The sequence below is a fragment of the Thamnophis elegans genome, chromosome 7 (assembly GCF_009769535.1).
Source record: "Thamnophis elegans isolate rThaEle1 chromosome 7, rThaEle1.pri, whole genome shotgun sequence".
NCBI lineage: Eukaryota > Metazoa > Chordata > Lepidosauria > Squamata > Colubridae > Thamnophis > Thamnophis elegans.
In genome coordinates, this window is record NC_045547.1 from 34,974,185 (window position 1) to 34,993,506 (window position 19,322).

Here is a 19,322-nt window from a genome sequence, read left to right on the forward strand (position 1 = left end):
GAACACTTAATTGATTCAAGTAAACACATTAATTATTACCGAAAAATATCAAAACATTTGCCACAAAAACTCAAGACTTGAAAATAAGAAAACAAAACTGGAAAATGGAGGTTTTCTTATTGTTATTTGAGTTGTTCAAACAATAATAAATGCATTTACAGTATTTATGTACTCATGATTAAGTGCCTACATTTTGGTGTGAAACTTAGCAACCACATATTTTCTTTTAAACTATTGAAACATGTAAAAAAAATTTTTAAAAAATTCTTGTTATAAATTTGCAATCAGCACATAATTATTTTTTCAATTGTTTTATTTTTAAATTAATAATATAGAAATTGAGCTCATGTTTATTTATTTTTCAACCAAAAACTTTAATAATTGTTCCATGCTCACATGGCATTTCAAATATAACTGTTTGCTCTAAAGCTTTTCAGGCAAAATTGCATGTATCCAGATGACAAAAACTGATATCATCCAGTCCTTTATACTTTGCAGCACCAGAATTCAACACTGTTAGCCTCAAAGGTGGGTTGCCAGTATGTTTACTACTGCTTTGGGTGCGCTCGTGCACGCCTTACTCCTGCACATGCACAGAAGCATCCGGGTGGGTGGGCAGAGTCTCCCCCCACTGCTACTACCAGTTTGGCCGATTCGGGCTGAACTGGCAGCAACCCACCTCTGATTAGCATGCTGTCTTGCATTTCCTGGGTAGAAGAATAAAATGTAATCCCAAAGGCTGCCAACCTTTCCAAAGGATCAAACATTTTCACCCCCTACCACTATGTCACTGCATGCAACTCTTGTGGACCAAGAAGAGCATGTGTTTTTCAGCCAGAACTCTTGTGTAATACACGTTAGTGGATTTACATCAACTTTTATAGTTTGGTAGCCCAGTGGAGGGGGAGGAGGGAAACTGGCCTGTGCAAGCAGCAGACCAGTGTGTGCGCACACACACGCATGTGCACACGCGTGTGAGCATAGCCTGCTGCTTCCATGGTTCATTTCTGAACGGGTCATGGCCTGGTAGTGGGCCACGGCCCAAGGTTTGGGGATCCCTGCTGTAAAATACTGGTCTATATATCAGGATACCAGTTACTTGGGAAAGAGAAAGTTACAGTACTGTGATCTGTAGTACTATGGATCACGTATGGATCAGCATTTTTTAATATAAAGGATGTTTGTGGCGACTGGAGTGAATGAGAAAAATACAAGTGAGGAGGGAAAGAATGAGAGGGACTTATATACTCTCAGAATTCAGTCAGAACAATTGTGAAAGCAATGCCAAAGAGGGTTGTGATGCAAGTGCGCCATCAAGTGGCCACTTGCTAACCTGCAAAGGAAAAAATGGCACACACAAACCTTTTGCTACAATCTACTGTATTTGCACAGTAGAATCAGTATTTGCCTCAGGAATCAGTATTTATCCAGATATCACCTGTTCAATTATCAGGAGGTGGCAGGTTTAATAGGAGCCACCTGTTTTCAAATAGAAACACTTATTGAGGTACTAAAAACATGCAGGAGGACAATGATATCACTTTCTGAGCCAGGTGTCATCCACTAAGAAATCAAATGAGCATTATCATTGCAGCATGTAGTGTCTTTTGGGGGCAGATGAAAATTGTTAGATTAATATTTGACATGGATTTGAATTTAACAAATTCAGAACCAAATCGAAATGCAAACTTGCTATGGCATTAAGAATGAAATGCAATTTAAAACTCACAGTACAAAGGCTACTTTATACATTGCTTTCTTGAAATGGCAATTATTTTTTTAATTTATGAGTGTAAGGAATGTAGTTCTTCTGGGGCACTTCGCCACTAATCTTTGCATCACTCTAATCCGGAGGTGGTATTCAGCAGGTTCTGACCAATTCTGGAAAACTTGGTAGCGGAAATTTTGAGTAGTTCGGAGAACCAGTAAATACCACCTCTGATTGGCCCCTCATTTATTCTCTGCCTCTTGAGTCCCAACTGATCGGAAGGGAATGGAGATTTTACAGTATCCTTCCCCTGGAGTGGAGAGAGGATGGAGATTTTACAGTGTCCTGCCCCTGCCATGCCCACCAAGCCACGCTCACCAAGGCAAAGCCACACGCACAGAATCGGTAGTAAAACTTTTTGAATCTCACCACTGCTTAGTCCTCACAGATCTCTGAACATCCTTTAATTTTTAGAGCCAGGTCACTTTATTTTGACTGTGACTTTGGTTTATCTGAAACCACAACTAATATTGTTTTTTTGTATCCTGGCTGCTTTGCATAGAGTGTTGTGGGGAAAATGCCTGTTTGCAAAATTGCCGTTTATTTCACCTTTATAAGTCACAGGCTTTAAAAGGCAATATTGGGATGCAGAATTCTTCTGTTCCAACAGAAAGCTTTGAAGGATTTCTATTTTCTTTTTCTTTTCTTTTTTATACTTTACTTTTTCTTATATAGCTTCCCATCAAAGGGTTTTTTTTTCTCTTTTCCTACCTTCTTTCTGACAAATGCAACAATTGCATGTACAGAATCCCCAGACAAATGCAACAGTTGCATGTACTGAAAAATGTGACACCTATAAAATGGGGACTAACCATTTATAGCAGTGTTTCTCAACCTTGGCAACTTGAAGATGTCTGGACTTCAACTCCCAGAATTCCCCAGCCAGCAAATGCTGGCTGGGGAATTCTGGGAGTTGAAGTCCAGACATCTTCAAGCTGCCAAGGTTGAGAAACACTGCTTTATAGTATACTTTTGAATGGAATAAGGGTGAGAAAAATGTTGTTACTCCTCAGCTGAAACTAACCTCATGAAAAAACAATGACTGGGATGGTGCCTCTCTAATAGGCAATTGACCAGCTTGTGTCCTCTGAATCCTTGTATTTTAGCAATGGCACTTAGACTTATATGCTGCTTTACAATACTTTACAGCCCTCTCTAAGCAGTTTACAGAGTCAGCATTTTGCCCCCAACAATCTGGGTTCTCATTTTACTGACCTCGGAAGGATGGAAAGCTGAGTCAACCTTGAGCCTGGTGAGATTTGAACTGCTGAACTGCAGCTAGCAGTCAGCTGAAATAGCCTGCAGTACTGCACTCTAACCACTGCGCCCCTTCAGCATATATGTGCACCGGCCAGCTGGTCTTTAGGTTTCCTGCGCACATCTTCACATGTGGCAGAGTGCCAGAAACCCGAAGACCAGCTGGCTGGTGCGTTGGTTTCAGGTTTCCAGCACACATTCCAGTTTGGGCACTCAGTGCTGAAAAGGTTTGCCATCGCTGATATAGATGGTAACCCTAATTTCCAAGGTCTCAAATGGAAATTTTACACCATCCTTCTGTGAGTTCTTGGCTGAAACTGCGGGAGAATGGCAGCAGAGTACCAGTGATGGGTTCTGGATCCCGTTGCAACCAGCATGGTGCAACGGGGCCCGGCACAGAGTAGGCCTCGTCCGGATTCCATCTGCCAGTCAATGTCGGCTGGCGACTCCCCGGGGGAGGGCCTTCTCTGTAGCGGCTCCGGCCCTATGGAACGATCTCCCCTTTGAGATCTGGACCCTTACTACCCTTCCGGCCTTCCGCAAAGCGACTAAGACCTGGCTGTTCCGGCAGGCCTGGGGCTGTTGATTTATCCAGCCCCATTCTGAGCTATGAATGTTGTGAATTTTAATGTCTGTTTTTTAATTTTTATATGTTCCCCCTTCCTTCTTTATCTGTAAGCCGCCCTGAGTCTCTTGAGAGTGGGCGCTATACAAATCCTAATAAACACTAAACACACTAAACAGCTGCTTGACAGAGTGCCACGCAGGCACCGTAAACTCCATGCCCAGAAGCGCCGAAGAGCTCAAATACAGGTAAGGAGCTCAGGCGGGCAGGTAAGTCCTCCTGAGCACCGTACCGGAACGGTACCCGGTGCTCCTGGCAGGCACTGGTACCCCAGTAACAGGACGTACCACCTGCAACCCACCACTGCAGAGTACTATAGTAAGGCCCTGAAAATCTGGGGGCTTGAATGTCTGCTCAGAGTCACCCAGACACTAACTAAGGCCAGTAGTTGACAACAGGACCACGAGCATCAGCAAAGAAGTTCAGACTCAATTTTGAGCTGATATAAACTTACTGAGAAATGGGGCTGATGTTGGTTGCCCAGAACCTTTTTTATTATTATTTTAAAGATGCCCGTTTTGTGAATATATTCATTCTACAAGTTTGTGCTTGTTCTCTAGCAATGATTTCCCAACAAAGTACCAACCCTCAAGGCCAGAAAGTCCAGGCCATAGAATCACTTTTGATTTCTCAGGCCTACTGGAAAGGTGGAGGCAATAAATGCCCTGCCTCACTTGTAATAGTTATTCCACAACAATTTTTTTTTAAAAAAGTTTGCTAATCTGTAACTTTCCATTTCCAGTGAAACCTTTGTAATAATATAGAGCATCCTGTTTTATTATCCTGGGATATATTTTGCCATGGGGAAAGCAGTGCAGCGTAAAACACATGGCTTGTAAAAAAAATCAGAAGGACTCTGACAGTATTTTTTCCAACACATTGGAAAATTGTGTTTTGGCAATTTAATTCCTGTTGATTATGCTGCGCACATAAAAGAAACACATAGAACTTTGTTGAAGCATCTCCACTACACCAAGTACTGGAATATCTGTGGAGATCTAAAGGTAGCAGTTCTACTCCTTGGCATGCAGCTTGGATATATCAGGTACTGTTGTTACATATGCAAATGGAACAGCCATGCAAGAGAGTTGCATTGTGATCTTGGTCTGAGGGGTAATGAGATCATACCCCTGTCGTGGTCAGACCACTGCCTACTGAGGCTCGACTTTCGGAGACCAAACCCCCACTGTAGGGAGGAGGAACCGACCAGGTGGTTCCGCCCCAGGCGACTTATGGAGCCATTAAGGTTCCAGACGGAGCTTGGGGTTATTCCTGATACTCTCGCCCACAGTCCGGTGGAGACTCTGGTTGCTGCCTGGCACTTGGCAGCATCGGAGACCCTTGACCGGATTGCGCCACTACGGCCCCTCCGAGGCGGCGGATCCCGGAGGCCCCCTTGGTTCACCGAGGAGCTCCGGGAGATGAAGCGCCGGAGGAGACGCCTAGAGCACCTATGGAGGTCCAATAAATCCGAATCGAACCGAGCAATCCTAACAACCAGCACCAAGGAGTACATCAGGGCACTTAGGGCAGCAAAAAGATCTCACATTGCCACCTTGGTTGCATCCGCTGAGTCCCGCCCAGCCGCCCTGTTTAGGATAACCCGTTCCCTCCTAAATAGGAGGGATACGGGGGAACCCTTGCAGGGTAGAGCTGAGGATTATGCCCAATTCTTAGCGGACAAAATTGCTCGGTTTCGGTCGGATTTGGACTCCATCCCTGCAGTTCCAGCCGAGGCACAAGAGGATGAATTGGTAGACCACCTCTGGGTTGAGTTTCAGGATGTTGCCCCTGGGGATGTGGACAAGGCCATGAGAGCTGTGAGTGCCTCCACCTGTGTACTGGACCCGTGTCCCTCATGGCTGGTTGCTAACAGCAGTGAGGTGACACGAGGCTGGATCCAGGCGGTTGTTACCGCCTCTCTTCGGGAGGGTCACTTCCCCGCCGCACTTAAAGCGATCTCTGGATCCAGCTGCCCTTAACAACTACCGTCCAGTTTCCAACCTCCCTTTTGTTGGGAAGGTTGTTGAGAAGGTGGTGGCCTTCCAGCTTCAGCAGTCCTTGGAGGAAGCAAGCTATCTCGACCCCTTCCAGTCAGGCTTCAGACCCGGTTACAGCACAGAAACCGCTTTGGTCGCATTGACCGATGATCTTTGGAGAGCCAGAGATGGAGGCCATGCCTCCATCCTAGTTCTCCTCGACCTCTCGGCGGCTTTCGATACCATCGACCATGGTATCCTTCTGCGACGACTGCGGGAGGTGGGAGTGGGAGGCACTGTTTTACGGTGGTTCTCCTCCTACCTCTCGGACAGGTCGCAGTCGGTGTTAGTGGGGGGGCAGAGATCGACCCCTAGGCCCCTAACATATGGGGTGCCGCAGGGTTCGGTCTTATCCCCCCTACTATTTAACATCTACATGAAACCGCTGGGTGAGATCATTCGGAGGCACGGGATAAGATACCATCAATATGCGGACGATACTCAGTTGTATCTGTCCGCCCCGTGCCAACTCAATGAAGCGGTGGACGTGATAAACTGGGGTCTTGAGGCCGTTATGGACTGGATGAGGGCTAACAAGCTTGTACTCAACCCGGAGAAGACCGAGTGGCTGTTGTGTTTTCCTCCCAATAATTCGATCAGTGTTCCATCGCTCAGGCTGGGGGGGTCAAATTTTATACCCCTCAGAGAGGGTTCGCAACTTGGGAGTCCTCCTGGATCCACAGCTGACTTTTGACCACCATCTGACGGCTGTGACCAGGGGGGCATTTGCCCAGGTTCGCCTGGTCCGCCAGTTGCGACCCTACCTGAACCGGGAGGCTCTCACAACAGTCACTCGGGCCCTTGTGACCTCTAGGCTGGAATACTGCAATGTGTTCTACATGGGGCTGCCCTTGAAGAGCATCTGGCGACTTCAGCTAGTCCAGAACGCAGCCGCGTGAGTGATCGTGGGTGCACCTCGGTTCACCCACATAACACCTATCCTCCGCGAGCTGCGCTGGCTACCTGTTGATCTCCGGGTGCGCTTCAAGGTGCTACTTGTCACTCATAAAGCCCTTCATGGTAGTGGGTCTGTGTACTTGAGAGACCGCCTCCTGCCAATTACCTCCCTGCGACCAATTAGATCACATAGATTAGGCCTCCTCCGAGTTCCATCTGCCAGTCAGTGCCGACTGGCAACTACACGGAGGAGAGCCTTTTCGGTAGTAGCTCCGACCCTTTGGAACGATCTCCCCGTGGAGATTCATACCCTCACCACCGTCCAGACCTTCCACACAGCCCTTAAGACCTGGCTAGCCCGTCAGGCCTGGGGACAAAGATAATTGCCCCCACCTGAATGATGAATGAATGTTGCTTACTATTTTACTTCTATGTATTGTTTGTGTCTATTGTCTGTATACCCCCTCCCTTCATTTTATGTAAGCCGCCCTGAGTCCCCTTAGGGAAAAGGGTGGCCTATAAGTATTAATAAATACTAAATACTAATACTAAATTGCATTTAAAAAATGGTCATTTCAAAAGAATTTGGTTTGCAGGACAGAAAAAATATGGAACATGAAACACTTGTTGATTCAATAAAGATATTTTTGCCTCCACTTTGCATCAAACTTGGACTGATGAAAAATTTTGCGTGAGCGATGAAAAAGGAAGATGAAGGCTTTTGATATCTGAGGCAGATTTTCCAACAATAACTGATTAAAGAAGGCATTTTTGTTGGTCCACAGATCAAATAGAGCAGGGTTATCAAACTCTGGGCCGGCAGGCCAGATGCGTCAGGCACTGGCCACCCCCACCCCTGGTTTAGCGAAGGGGGGGGACATCCTGATATGTCACATGATGCTGCCATGACAATGCAATTTTGTCACCCTTGAGATACAGCATCAATGACAAGTGGTTCAAAGATCAGTTAGTGGACTCAGAGAAAATTGCTTGGAAAGCATTCAAGGATGTCATTGAGAATTTTCTTGGCAATTACAGAGCACCAAATTACATTCAGATAGTTTACAAACTTCTTATAGCATCAACATGTCACTGAAGATTTGTTTTCTGTATTCATACTTGGACTTCCTTTCTGAAACTCTAGGTGCAGTCAGTCACAAACATGGTGAAAACCTTTATCAGGACATTGCCACTAGGGAAAAACAGCATTAGATCAATTGGAATCCATCAAAACACACTGTAGTAAGATGCATCGAACAGAGTATAAATGAAAATCAGCAACCAAACACTTTTAGTCCTTTTGAATGCATGTTGCATGTCAGAAACATTATATGATTAAATACATTACGGCCATTAAACATTAATTTCATATTTCTCAAGATTCCCATATGATATAGTCATTCTGAAATGATATTTGTTTTCAGTTTGCAGTATTATAATCACCAGAGGTTTTTGAAGAAGCAAAACTTTTTAAAAAATACCTGTCCAGTACACACACAAAACTATTCATACAAAAAGTGGTGTATATGAGTTGGAGTTCCAGGCAGTTTCTTCTGAGTTTTATAATGCCAAGGTGAGAATTATGATTGAATCTTATCAGAGACAGAACCTGGCAAAAGGCCCTTATCAGAATTCTTTGAAGATTCCAGTCTAGATTATTTGATTTGCCCATTAATATTATCTGGCCAAACACTATCAAATATTTTGGCTTGGCAGGCAAAAATAAGTGTGTACTTTTTCTGTCCATTTGCTTTAAAATAAAAGTAATGAAAATATTTGTTTCATAATGCAACACTGCCTGCAATCACCATGGTAAACAAAAACAGACATACTTTTGCTTTGATTACCATATAGCAATATGTTGATTTTAAACATGGGGAGGGAGAAAGAACACCTGTGGAAGACCCCACCCCACCCCTACACCCACCAAACTTGCAAAGATACAAACATTCATACAAAGATGAATGAAAAGAGAAGCTGAAAAAGCCACACAGAGGGCAATGAAGGAAGAATCCTGCAGACTGAGAGCAAATGTGGAAAACCAAATGCAAGTTAAGAAGGAAGAGAAAATGAACATGAATATTTATTTATTTCACCAGTTTTATTAGCTATGTCAATTCTCAAAGCAATTCACAACGGTATTTGTAACATGATTTGCCAATAGATTATCACTGCAGGCATCTGGCTTAGCTGGTTAAATGCGTTTACTCAGAAATAAGCCTTCTGATGTTCAAAAGGGTATCGCTTTGGGTACACACATTTACAAGTTTATTTTTATTGAATCAAAAGCAATCTCAGTGCAGCTTAAGCAAGTTTATAGGATATTTATTTGTAGCTGGTAGCGACTTGATAAAATAAACCTTTGGACTTAATGCCTGAGAGTGATCTGCCTTTTTTTTCCCCTACAGCCTTTAAAGGAAATGCACCTTTTAAACTAAGGCCTGACAACTTTTCCATAGCCAGAAACTGCATATCTCATAGGACAATGTTGGTGAACCTTTTCAGCCGAAATGGGAGCACGAGCGTGTGTGCCAGAAACCTAAAGAGCAGCTTCCCGGTGCGCATGAACGTGCTGGGAAGATGATCTTCCAGTTTCTGGTGCACGCATGCGCATCGGCCAGTGATTCTATGGCACTGAAGAAGCAAAGCATGTCGAACTAGTTTTGTATCCTTCTTCTTTTTCTCTCTTTTTACAATTTCTTTTTACAAATACTGAGCTAGTGGATTAGAGGAATGCTATGGCCATGGATATAATATTTTAAATTCAGCAAAGCTTTCAGCAAGATCACCCAGATATTTTTCTTGGCAAGCTGTAAAATTCAGGTGAGGCAAAGTTGCTCCATGGATGATAATCTTTAATAATATGTTCTAAAATATGCTAATGGCCTTATAATGAACTCTCTGTACATCATAGGTGCATAGAGCACATCTGTTTGGTAGACTATACCACATGAAAAGGAATTACAAAAGGAGGAGGTACAAACACATATAATATATATTTATATATTTATTACATGTGTATATTCAAGGTAACAGAAGAACTATATAAATAAATATTACATAAGGCAGACGAAAGCATATAAGCAACCATCCTGGACTGCTTTCCCACAAAATACAGAATACCATATACTTGTGTTTTCCCATTGATTTCAGTGGGGAAATGTAAACACCTGTCTCCTATAAAAGTCAAGCAACATAAGAGATTTGGTGTCACTGACTTGAGCTAAGGATTTTTCCTTCTATTTCTCTCTAAAATAAACCACTTTTAAGGCGCGTATCATTTGCTGTTCTTCTTAGAGTATCTGCTACACATTTTAACAGATATTGGCAAAGGTTATATATAATAAGGCTTATTCTCAAGAATCACATACTGCAGGGTCAATTGCTTCCATTGCAACCATTTCAGAAGTTCTTGCTATCTAGGCTCACCTACATCATTGTTGCAAACTTCCCCAGTCTAGTATTTCCCAGATGTGTCATCTCCCTTCATCCCAGGTAGTATAGGCTAAGAATGATGGTGCAAATGAATAGTTTCTATTATTATACACTGTGGAAAATGGTAAATCAGACTTAAATCAAAAGCTGCTCCCTGTTATGACTGCTTCACCAGACCCCCTTTGTGAAAATAGATGGTCATGAAATTGCATTTTAAACATCATGATGATCATCCTAATTTCAGTGCTTTAGATAGAAAAATAAATAAGCAAATACAGTTAATTCAGAGACTAGTAATGGTCAGAAAGCTCTCGGCGTCTATGTTCAGCAGCCCCTATCATTGGGATAAATCTCTCTGCTGAGGAAAAGTGAGCTCAGACAGATAGAGAAAAAAATATTGATAGATCTTAGAGACATCATCATTTTCACAAGGTAACCAGCCCATATGTGATCATTATATAATGTCTCCTGCTTGAACAGGGGGTTGGACTAGAAGATCTCCAAGGTCCCCTCCAGCTGTGTTCTGATTGATGGGAAGAATGGTCCTTCCATTCCAACTTTGCTGCCCCCCCCCAATCCATCATGGTGAGAAATCTAAAACAGGGTCTAAGCTCCCCGTACACAGAGAACAATTTGGAACTCATGCGAAGAGAGAATCAAAATTACACAGGGAACCAGTAAACACAGAGGAAGAATCCCATTTCAAGTCTCCCATCCTCACATATGGATCAGGGGTTTAGGCCCAGTTAATAAAGATTTGATGGAGGGTAGTTATAGTTGTGTAAAGGCACGGTGGGTGGGGGGGGAAGAGGTTCATTACTGAATTCAGAGGTATAAAGTGCTACATGTGCTGAGCCAGAAGACCTACAGAAGAAAACGAAAACAATCTTCCTTCATCCATGGCAATGTGAGCAGTGTCCCTGATTTTGCAAAACTGAAGCACCGCTATACCAACACCTCAGTCAACTCAACGTTGCTTCTCCTTCTTCATTGAGAGGCTATTGCTTGATATCTTTCCCTCCAGAATACTCTTCGTATGGACTGGGCCGTGCTTTAGGGCGGGGAATGGAGAACTCATGTTGAGGCTCAAGGTCCTGAAAAAGGAAGAGAAATATAACTTTGAGATTATAAAGTAACATCTATCCCGAAAAGCAGACTCTTGTTAGTTCACTCTTATGCTCCTAGAGGTGAGGAACCTGAGTAATCTATAAAGAGTGGACCTTTCTCCTTCAAAGACATAGTGGCAGTATTTACTATCTCATTAAATATCAAAAAGGAAAGACAGAGCTTAGATATTTAGCCATGAATCGGTTAAATGTAGAATGCTTTGTACTAGATGGCTAGCTTATACAGCATATCTCTAAACTAAAGAGAAACTAAATTCATAGCAGGTCCAAGAATACCCTTAATGACTGTTCAGGTATGCTAGAAAATGGCACATGTATGGAGATTCTCAGTCATCCAGGTCATGGTTGCCCCAAAGGTGCTTTTTCAAGAGGCAACTGGACTTTTGGGGTTTTCTTTGAAGATGTTTCACTTCTCATCCAAGAAGCTTCTTCAGAGAAGAAAAAAGGGAAACGTCTTCAAAGTAAAAACAGAAAGTCCAGTTGCCTCTTGAAAAAGCACCTTTGGGATAAGAAATGGCACTTACTTACAATTTGCACAGTCAACCTTTTTCCATCAACCCCACTCCAATAGGGAGTAGGAAAGATCTCAGTGGCTTTTTTTCTAACTTGGTTTTGGTTGCCTTCAATAGCCTCCATAGTACAAACTCAATGCCTGCTCTGCAATCATGAATTAGTTGGTACTTTGGAGACCACAACAAAAATGCTGAGCTTGGTAAATTATTACCGAAAGCTCTTCAAAGTATAAGTAGGATTGGCATATCTAGGCATCTAAACATCTGGATGACAAAAAAATGCAGTAACACTAAGCTACATGTGGTAGCTACCTACACTTTTGTAACCTAGATCTACCTGGTAACACTAGATATAAAGAACTGTAACTAGGAAATGTATCATTTCTCTTTGAAATCACAATTTACCTTTGAATGTATTCTGAGGAAACTATTTGCTGTTATAAGCCTAATCAAATCACTTGTAGTAGGTCCCAGAATCAATTTTTATCAAGCATTTTACAAGCACTTTAAAGCTTTTTAGAAACACTTTACTTTTTTCTGCTCAGGAAACTGTTCATCTTGACAAAAATTATTACCATAACTAGTTATCACATCAAAAGCAACATTAACTAACTAACTAATAAGTCTATATGAATACCACCCTTTTCCCCAGATGCTTAACTTTCTAAACATGCTAAACCTTCCTCCTACAGCACTTGATTATTACCCTAATGAAAGAAAAGTTGTTTAATTTACCTTCAGTTGAAAATGAGTTGAATAAGGGACATATGAGTCAGAATTTTCTTCTGGAACGATGAAAGAAATGAACTTTAGAATTAGTATACAGTAAATAAATAGATTTAGTTTGGTTCAAAATAACAATGTCTAGCATGAATACTTATGCCAGCTTTCCCCAACCTGCCATGCTCCACATGTCCACTGAAGTAAATAAACAAAAAATAATAATTTATTGGTACAATAGTTTCAGAATTCCCAGGAGGCAAAATGACAGGCACAACTGAGCAATCAAAGTCCCAGCCCTTTTTGACATTTATTGCATACATTGCAGTGATATAAAAAAAAGCCACATCGGTCATTTTGAAGCCAGTAACCATTGCTATAGGTGCTCAATTCCTAGCACATTTCAAATGTACCATTTCAACACCTCTGGGTGTCACTAGGTTGAAAAAGGACATTTCACATTAATTTTTGAATCTCTTTTATTTCTATTTTTGGAATCTATTCTTTAAAAGAGTTATAAAGAACGTATCACCACTTGAGTGATACATCCTTTATAAGAATGCATATTGTAACATCCATACAAAATGAGTCATATGCCATTTCCTAAGTCCTGGGATTCCCCTTCCCCGCCCCACGATGCCATAGCATCAACCTTACCAATTCCTAGGGCTTGCCAACTAATGTATAAAATGTCCCTTTCGACCTCTTTCTTGCTGCAAATCAAATGGAGTGAGATGACAAAGAGGTTGGGAGGCATATCTCAGGTTGGAATAGCAATAGCAATAGCACTTAAACTTATATACTGCTTCATAGATCTTTACAGCCCTCTCTAAAAGGTTTAGAGAGTCAGCGTATTGCCCCTAACAATCCTCATTTTACCGACCTTCGAAGTATGGAAGGCTGAGTCGACCTTGAGCCTGTCAGGATCGAACTCCTGGCCATGAGCTAAATTAGCCTGAATTTAGCCATGAGCTAAAATAGCCTGCAATAATGCATTCTAACCACTCTGCCATCACAGCTAACCACAGATATGTTGACTGTTAACTGTTATGGCTCAGCAGGAGCCATTGGAGCTGCCGATGGACTCAATTCAATTTATTAAATTTATATGCTGCCTTTTTGCCCCGAAGGGGACTCAATAGCGAGGACCCCTATGCGTCTGCTATGGAAAATGTGGAGGACCCTGGGCAGGGTTCAGACTCAGAGCAGGGACCAGAGAGGCTGGTTGGCCACCAGGAAGCACCTGAGGCATGGAGTGGGGAAAATCAAAGGGAGTTTGTCCCTGACACCAGGCAACGAAGGGCGGAGAAACGGAGGCAGCAGTTATGGAGACAGACTCATAAGAGATAATCAAGCCCAGGTGGTTGTGGCTTGGCCTCTCCCAAGAGAGTATATAAGAAGAGACTTTGGGAGGAGTCCTTTTGCAGGACATAACCATTCGTAGTAATCTGGAGAACTCCTTGTCTGGTCTGCCTTGTGTTCCCGTGTCTGTTGGAGTCTGGGTTGCTGCCAACGTCTTGCCAGTGAGTCGTGTCTGGCTTTCAGCCAACAGGATTATAATTGATGTGAATAAAGAATGGCAAACAGCTAAGCCTGTGTCTGCGTTCATTACAGGACGGAAGGGGGCCAGAACAGTTAACTATGAAGATTTTATAGCAAAAAAAAGGTTAAATAGTGATAGGTGGATATTCTAGGAGTAGACAAGCCCATTGGAGGCAGGACTTGCATATACATAAATCTAAAATCTTCCTCATTTAGTCCAACTCTTGTTGCGTGTATGCAATTCATAAGACCTTCTTGTATGTATTGAAATAAGGGAAATGAGTAATTCTTGCAAAAGATTCCTGCAAAAAGTCCTTGTTATTGATGCTTGTGAACAATTTTAGATATCCTTACTCCTCTTTAAACAAATGAAATATTTAGACACTCACAATGTGTGTCTGTCACAAATTTATCTTTTCATGCCAACAAAAGGTTCAACTAAAGCTTTTCAAGCAGTTCAACAAATAATGTTTTAATTAAATCAATTCTGGTTACAGATTACTTTATCAGAGAATTTTTTAAAAATAAAGTTGCATATTTCAATTAATAAATTGTTCAATTAAAACCTTGGCTGAATAATCAGCAGATAGGTTTTAACTGATGAAACCTTGCATAAAATTTTAATGTGCTTTTCACTGCATATTAAAATAGCAAAAATGATACTTTATTATGTTATAGAATGGTGTTTTTCTAATACTTGAAAAATTATTAAGTAATTTATTTGATGAATCAAGCTACATAAAGTTGCTTAATTTATTATTGTTTTCTTTGTCTCCTTCCTCATCGTCATCATCATCTCAAATAAATCCACTGTAGAATAAAGACCTTGTTGTGTATATCTAAAGATTATTAATACATCCAGAAGTTGAACTAATGCTTAATGATCAATCAGTATACTGTATATGTTATTCATCAAAAATGTTAGCTTTTGGAATAGTATTATGAATCTTTTGCTTGAACTATTTTCTTTCAGCTGGCATTTTCTTTTCATTGGAATATAGTAGCAATAGCAGTAGCAATAGCAATAGCAGTTAGACTTATATACCGCTTCATAGGGCTTTCAGCCCTCTCTAAGCAGTTTACAGAGTCAGCATATTGCCCCCAACAACAATCCGGGTCCTCATTTTACCCACCTTGGAAGGATGGAAGGCTGAGTCAACCCTGAGCCGGTGAGATTTGAACAGCCGAACAGCAGAACTGCAGTCAGTTGAAGTAGCCTGCAGTGCTGCATTTAACCACTGTGCCACCTCGGCTCTCTAGTAGAGAGTAGCTGTTGTCTTACCTTGTCTGTTGTCTTCCTGAGCATAACCTTGATTTTCTATTCCATAAGTTTTTTTCAGGCCCTTTGGCTGGCAAGTATTAGTCTCCAGAGGGTAATCTCCAGGCTTCCGTGGAGCAGTGAGGACACAGAGTTCAGGTATTGTATACAGAATCAAGAAAACCCAGCCATTTGCTATCAGAGCAACTGCAAGGAGAGGATCGTTCCATTCTGATGGTTTACCTAAATCGCTGATACCATGCATCAGGATAGCAATCCATGCCACCCAAATGCCTATGGAGAAAAGGGCTGTGAAGAATAAGTGGATACCATGCCTCTTCCATCTCTTGTATGAGCCACAAAACACAAACATGGAAACTATGAAGAGGAGAAATATCAGGAAAAGTACATAGATGAGTATTAAAATAAAGTCTCTTCGTCCGTGATCACCCATCTCATCGTGTAGAGCCTTCAAGGCTTTGATATTGACTACTACATATTGTACAGCTATAATCACTTGTACAACAGTCAAACCAAGGACCATAATCAGCAACCCTAGTCCTGTAAATGGCTGTCTTCCTCTCACCAACCTGGTGAGGTCCAAGGCATGAGCCAGAAGGCAGGAAAAGCAGAGGGCAAAGAGGACCCCAAAAAGGAAGAAACGTGTGGGGCCAGTGTGCTCATTGAGCCTGATGATAAAACCAAATGTGAGCCCAAAAATTCCTAGAGTGCCTAACAGGAAGAGGAACTGGATTGGGATCAGACTACGTTTTGCATTGTCTTGGGTTTTACAGATAAGGGAAAAAAGCACCAGAATGAGGATGATTGTGACAAACACACCAGCTACAGCCAGAGCTTCCAGAATAATCCCCCAATAAACATTGGTGTTACAGAGGAAATAGTAGTCAGAGGATATGTTGCCACAGCCTTGGGGGGGCTCAGAAGAAGACATGACACTTCAGGTGACTTATCTTAAAAGAAAACCTGTAGGAAATAAGGCAAATTTGGAATTATAAATATATGCTTAAAAACAGAACAAGTTAGATAATCAGCCATTTTACTGCAAAAGGAATCAAGTAATTTATATAGATAAAACTCTTATTTACTTTACATGAAAATATAAAATGACCTTATCCCAAGTTAGACCACTGATTTGCTTAGCCCACCATCGTCTGTTTTGATTGGCAACAATGCTGGGGCGTAAAATCTGGATCCAATAATGGAATGGAGATAGGTCAGTTAAACTAGATTAAGGAATCATCCCATAGGAAAGGCCCTTACTGTAATAAAGAGGCACATCTTTTTATGGACTCCACATTTTTTCTACCTTGAAGAAGAAATAGCAGGAAAAACACTACAAGGGTCTGTATAATTTAAGAACAACCCGATCCATCAAGCACCAGGGCTTTGTTGTAAACAATAATCTCTATTTTTCTGAAGGAGCAGCAGCAACAGCCCCTATAAATAAAGAAGGCAGTGGCAGGGCAGAGACATCCAGGGCAGATAAATAACAAAAACGGCAGGCGTGCCTAAGTAATCAAAGCCACACCCTTTTTTACATGCATGAGATGCATGCAAAACACATATAAAAAGGAACAAGGTTTTGAAAACCTGGTTACACCTGCCACTTTAACCTAATTGACCCCATAAACAAAGATGCTCCTGTGTTATATTTTATATTTCAAAATATAAAAATGGCAGTTACAGTTACAGTGTGACCTTTGGACAAAACAGGTGGGGCTTCAATCACGTGGTCATGGCTGACATCTTGATTTTTTTTAAACCTTACCTGAATTTCAGCAGCAATCTACTGAAAAATGGAAATGTGATATCCACTGATTTCTATAGCACAAGCCTAACAGTTCTGAGTAAGCTAATACTGACAACAATAAGAAGAATATAACGCAATCCAATCACACACAAATCCTCTCCAAAGCCACAGCCCAACTTTGTTAAATTAATATATTGTCAATCTGCAAATTATGGTGGGTTTTTAAATCTCCATTTAATTAAAAAGGAGTGTGGTTTGATCTCTGCCATACATTGATAGAAAGCAAACTGGTTAACAGAAGCAAATCAGTGTCTATACTTTAAATCTACTACCTCCCGCACTCTCAAGATCTGAGCTATAAAATCCTGATGGCACTACATGGCAACAAAGAATATTTGTTTACTTATTTATTAAGATTGTATGTCACTTCTTTCAGTGACTGAAGTTGGTCTACAATGATGCATTTTTAAAAGCCCAATAAAAATATAAAATGCTTGAAACGTTAAATCTTGAACAAAATCAAGGTGGGTAATCTGCAGTCTTCCATAAAATTCACTCTTTCTAACTCCTGTGTTAGAGGGAAGTCTTCTAAAGCTTTCTAAAAGATGAAAGAAAGGGAAGAGGCAGCCGAATCACCAAGGGGAATCTGTTTACAGAGAGTCGGCTGCCATTAAGCATGCCGTTTTCTGGGTTCCCAGCCCTAAACTTTCTAGGGGCGAAGAGCTGCTGCATCTTTTCTTTGCCAGATTGTCTAACGTTCTGCCAGGAGAAGATGGTCCTAAAGATATCAAGCACCCAAGTCATATAGAGTTTCTGCTTGAAAAGTTTTTGGCAAGTATAGGTGTCCCCAAATAAGTGTTACTCTGGACACCTCCTTACTTGAGACTGGTGCTACATCACGCTTCTCTGTGCTCCCAGGACTACTATTTTTCCCCTTGTAGATCATTTTGTGAAATAAACATAAACAAAATTACTGTGAAAGATCCAGGCTTCAATAAATGCTACAAAGTTATCTGACTAATAAAGATTTCTCTATTAGAAAAGATCTTCTATCTTTTCCTGGCTTCTCTTATCCAAGCTACTCAGTGAAAAGTTTCTGAAAAATAGGATATTTTACCTTTCCAATAATTGTCTAAAAAGAAGATAAAATAGAAAATACTGTAACTGGTTAGATATCATCAGTGGAAAACCTCATGCTGAGCCGGAATGAACCGCTGTGTCTCCCTAGGACAGTACTCTCTTCTATCCATTAATCCTTTCAGTAGTCTAAAAGGATTTTCAGAAGCTGAAATATGGAAAGTTCTTAAAAACTTTGCTGAACCTATATTACATCTCTATTAAACTAGGCATAATCAGGTAAAGGAGGCAATATAACAAAATGTATTTGGTAAGCTTGGGAGAGATCCACCCTTATTATTCCTGTTACTAGAATTAGTGTACTTTAGTACTCCCATAATTAAGCTTTGGCATGGACTTACCTGACTGTGATCTGGTCAGAGAAGAAGAAGAGTTGTAGTCGACAGCAAAGGAATATGCCTGCACTGCCCACTTGAAAAATATTCTGCTCTTGCTGCTTTCCTGTCCTTGCATGGACAAGCTAAGGATTGCTCTCACACTCTCCTGAGAAGCTTTAAAAGCAAATAGAGAAAACAGGGGGGATAAAGGAGTTGGGCACGCCTATTCCAGTTCCACTACTCCTGGTGCTGTTATAAATATAACATTCTAGTGCCAAGAGATGAAGTCAAATTTCTGACGTCAGCTGGATAGTCAGTCCGATGGCTGGGTGGGGAAGGAATCTTTGACTGGCTCACCTCTCAACAGACTCTACTGCCATTGATCCAGTTAGCCAATCATTTCTGCCACCTGGAGCTTGAGAAACCTAGAGGGTGTGGGGCAAGGAGATCCCGCAGCCTTAGATAATACTTTGTGTGCTATTTTTTGTGCCAAAAATGACTGTGAGGTAGGTTCCTACTTTCTCCATTGTTCTGCTTGGTCTTGGAGCAGAAGTTGGTCGTACCTGAGATTTTTCAGGAATTTCCTTTTCTTCCTTCCGTAAGCAAGTATGGGAACAAGGTTGGGTTCTTTCTTTTCTTCTTGGATAGATAGGTTGTTTAGCCCACCAGATCTTCTAAAAGGAAATATACTGAGGATGACGTTACTATGCTCTACATTGGAATATTTTGTTTATGGATGGAAATCAAGAGAACTGTATATGTTGTTGTGCATTCTGTGTCAATGCGGAAAGGGGATGTGACACCCCCCCCCAAAAAAAAAACCCTGGAAATTCATGTTTCCTTAATGTGACAAAAGTAGTCTCCTTATGTGAAATTTGGCCTTAGAATGCAAGTCTTTACATTTGTAATTCTAGGTT

General features: G+C 41.5%; 1 protein-coding gene across 1 annotated transcript; it reads right to left on the reverse strand.

The window, feature by feature from the left end:
- Positions 1 to 8,687: 8,687 nt before the first annotated feature.
- LOC116511766 (retinoic acid-induced protein 3-like) lies at positions 8,688 to 18,618 on the reverse strand. Its single transcript, XM_032221951.1, has 3 exons — positions 15,205 to 18,618; positions 12,396 to 12,445; positions 8,688 to 11,115 (listed from the first exon to the last, which is right to left on the reverse strand). The coding sequence occupies exons 1-3, from the start codon at positions 16,130 to 16,132 to the stop codon at positions 11,020 to 11,022; spliced, it is 1,074 nt and encodes a 357-aa protein (XP_032077842.1). The 5' UTR covers positions 16,133 to 18,618; the 3' UTR covers positions 8,688 to 11,019.
- Between the last annotated feature and the right edge of the window lie 704 nt (positions 18,619 to 19,322).

Coding starts and splice junctions, on each gene's coding strand:
- LOC116511766 (XM_032221951.1), bottom strand. CDS start 16,132: ATGTCTTCTTCTGAGCCCCCCCAAGGCTGTGGCAACATATCCTCTGAC. Junction 12,446..15,204: donor TCAGGAAGACAACAGACAAG/GTAAGACAACAG, acceptor TCATCGTTCCAG/AAGAAAATTCTGACTCATAT. Junction 11,116..12,395: donor CAACTCATTTTCAACTGAAG/GTAAATTAAACA, acceptor TTCCTTTTTCAG/GACCTTGAGCCTCAACATGA.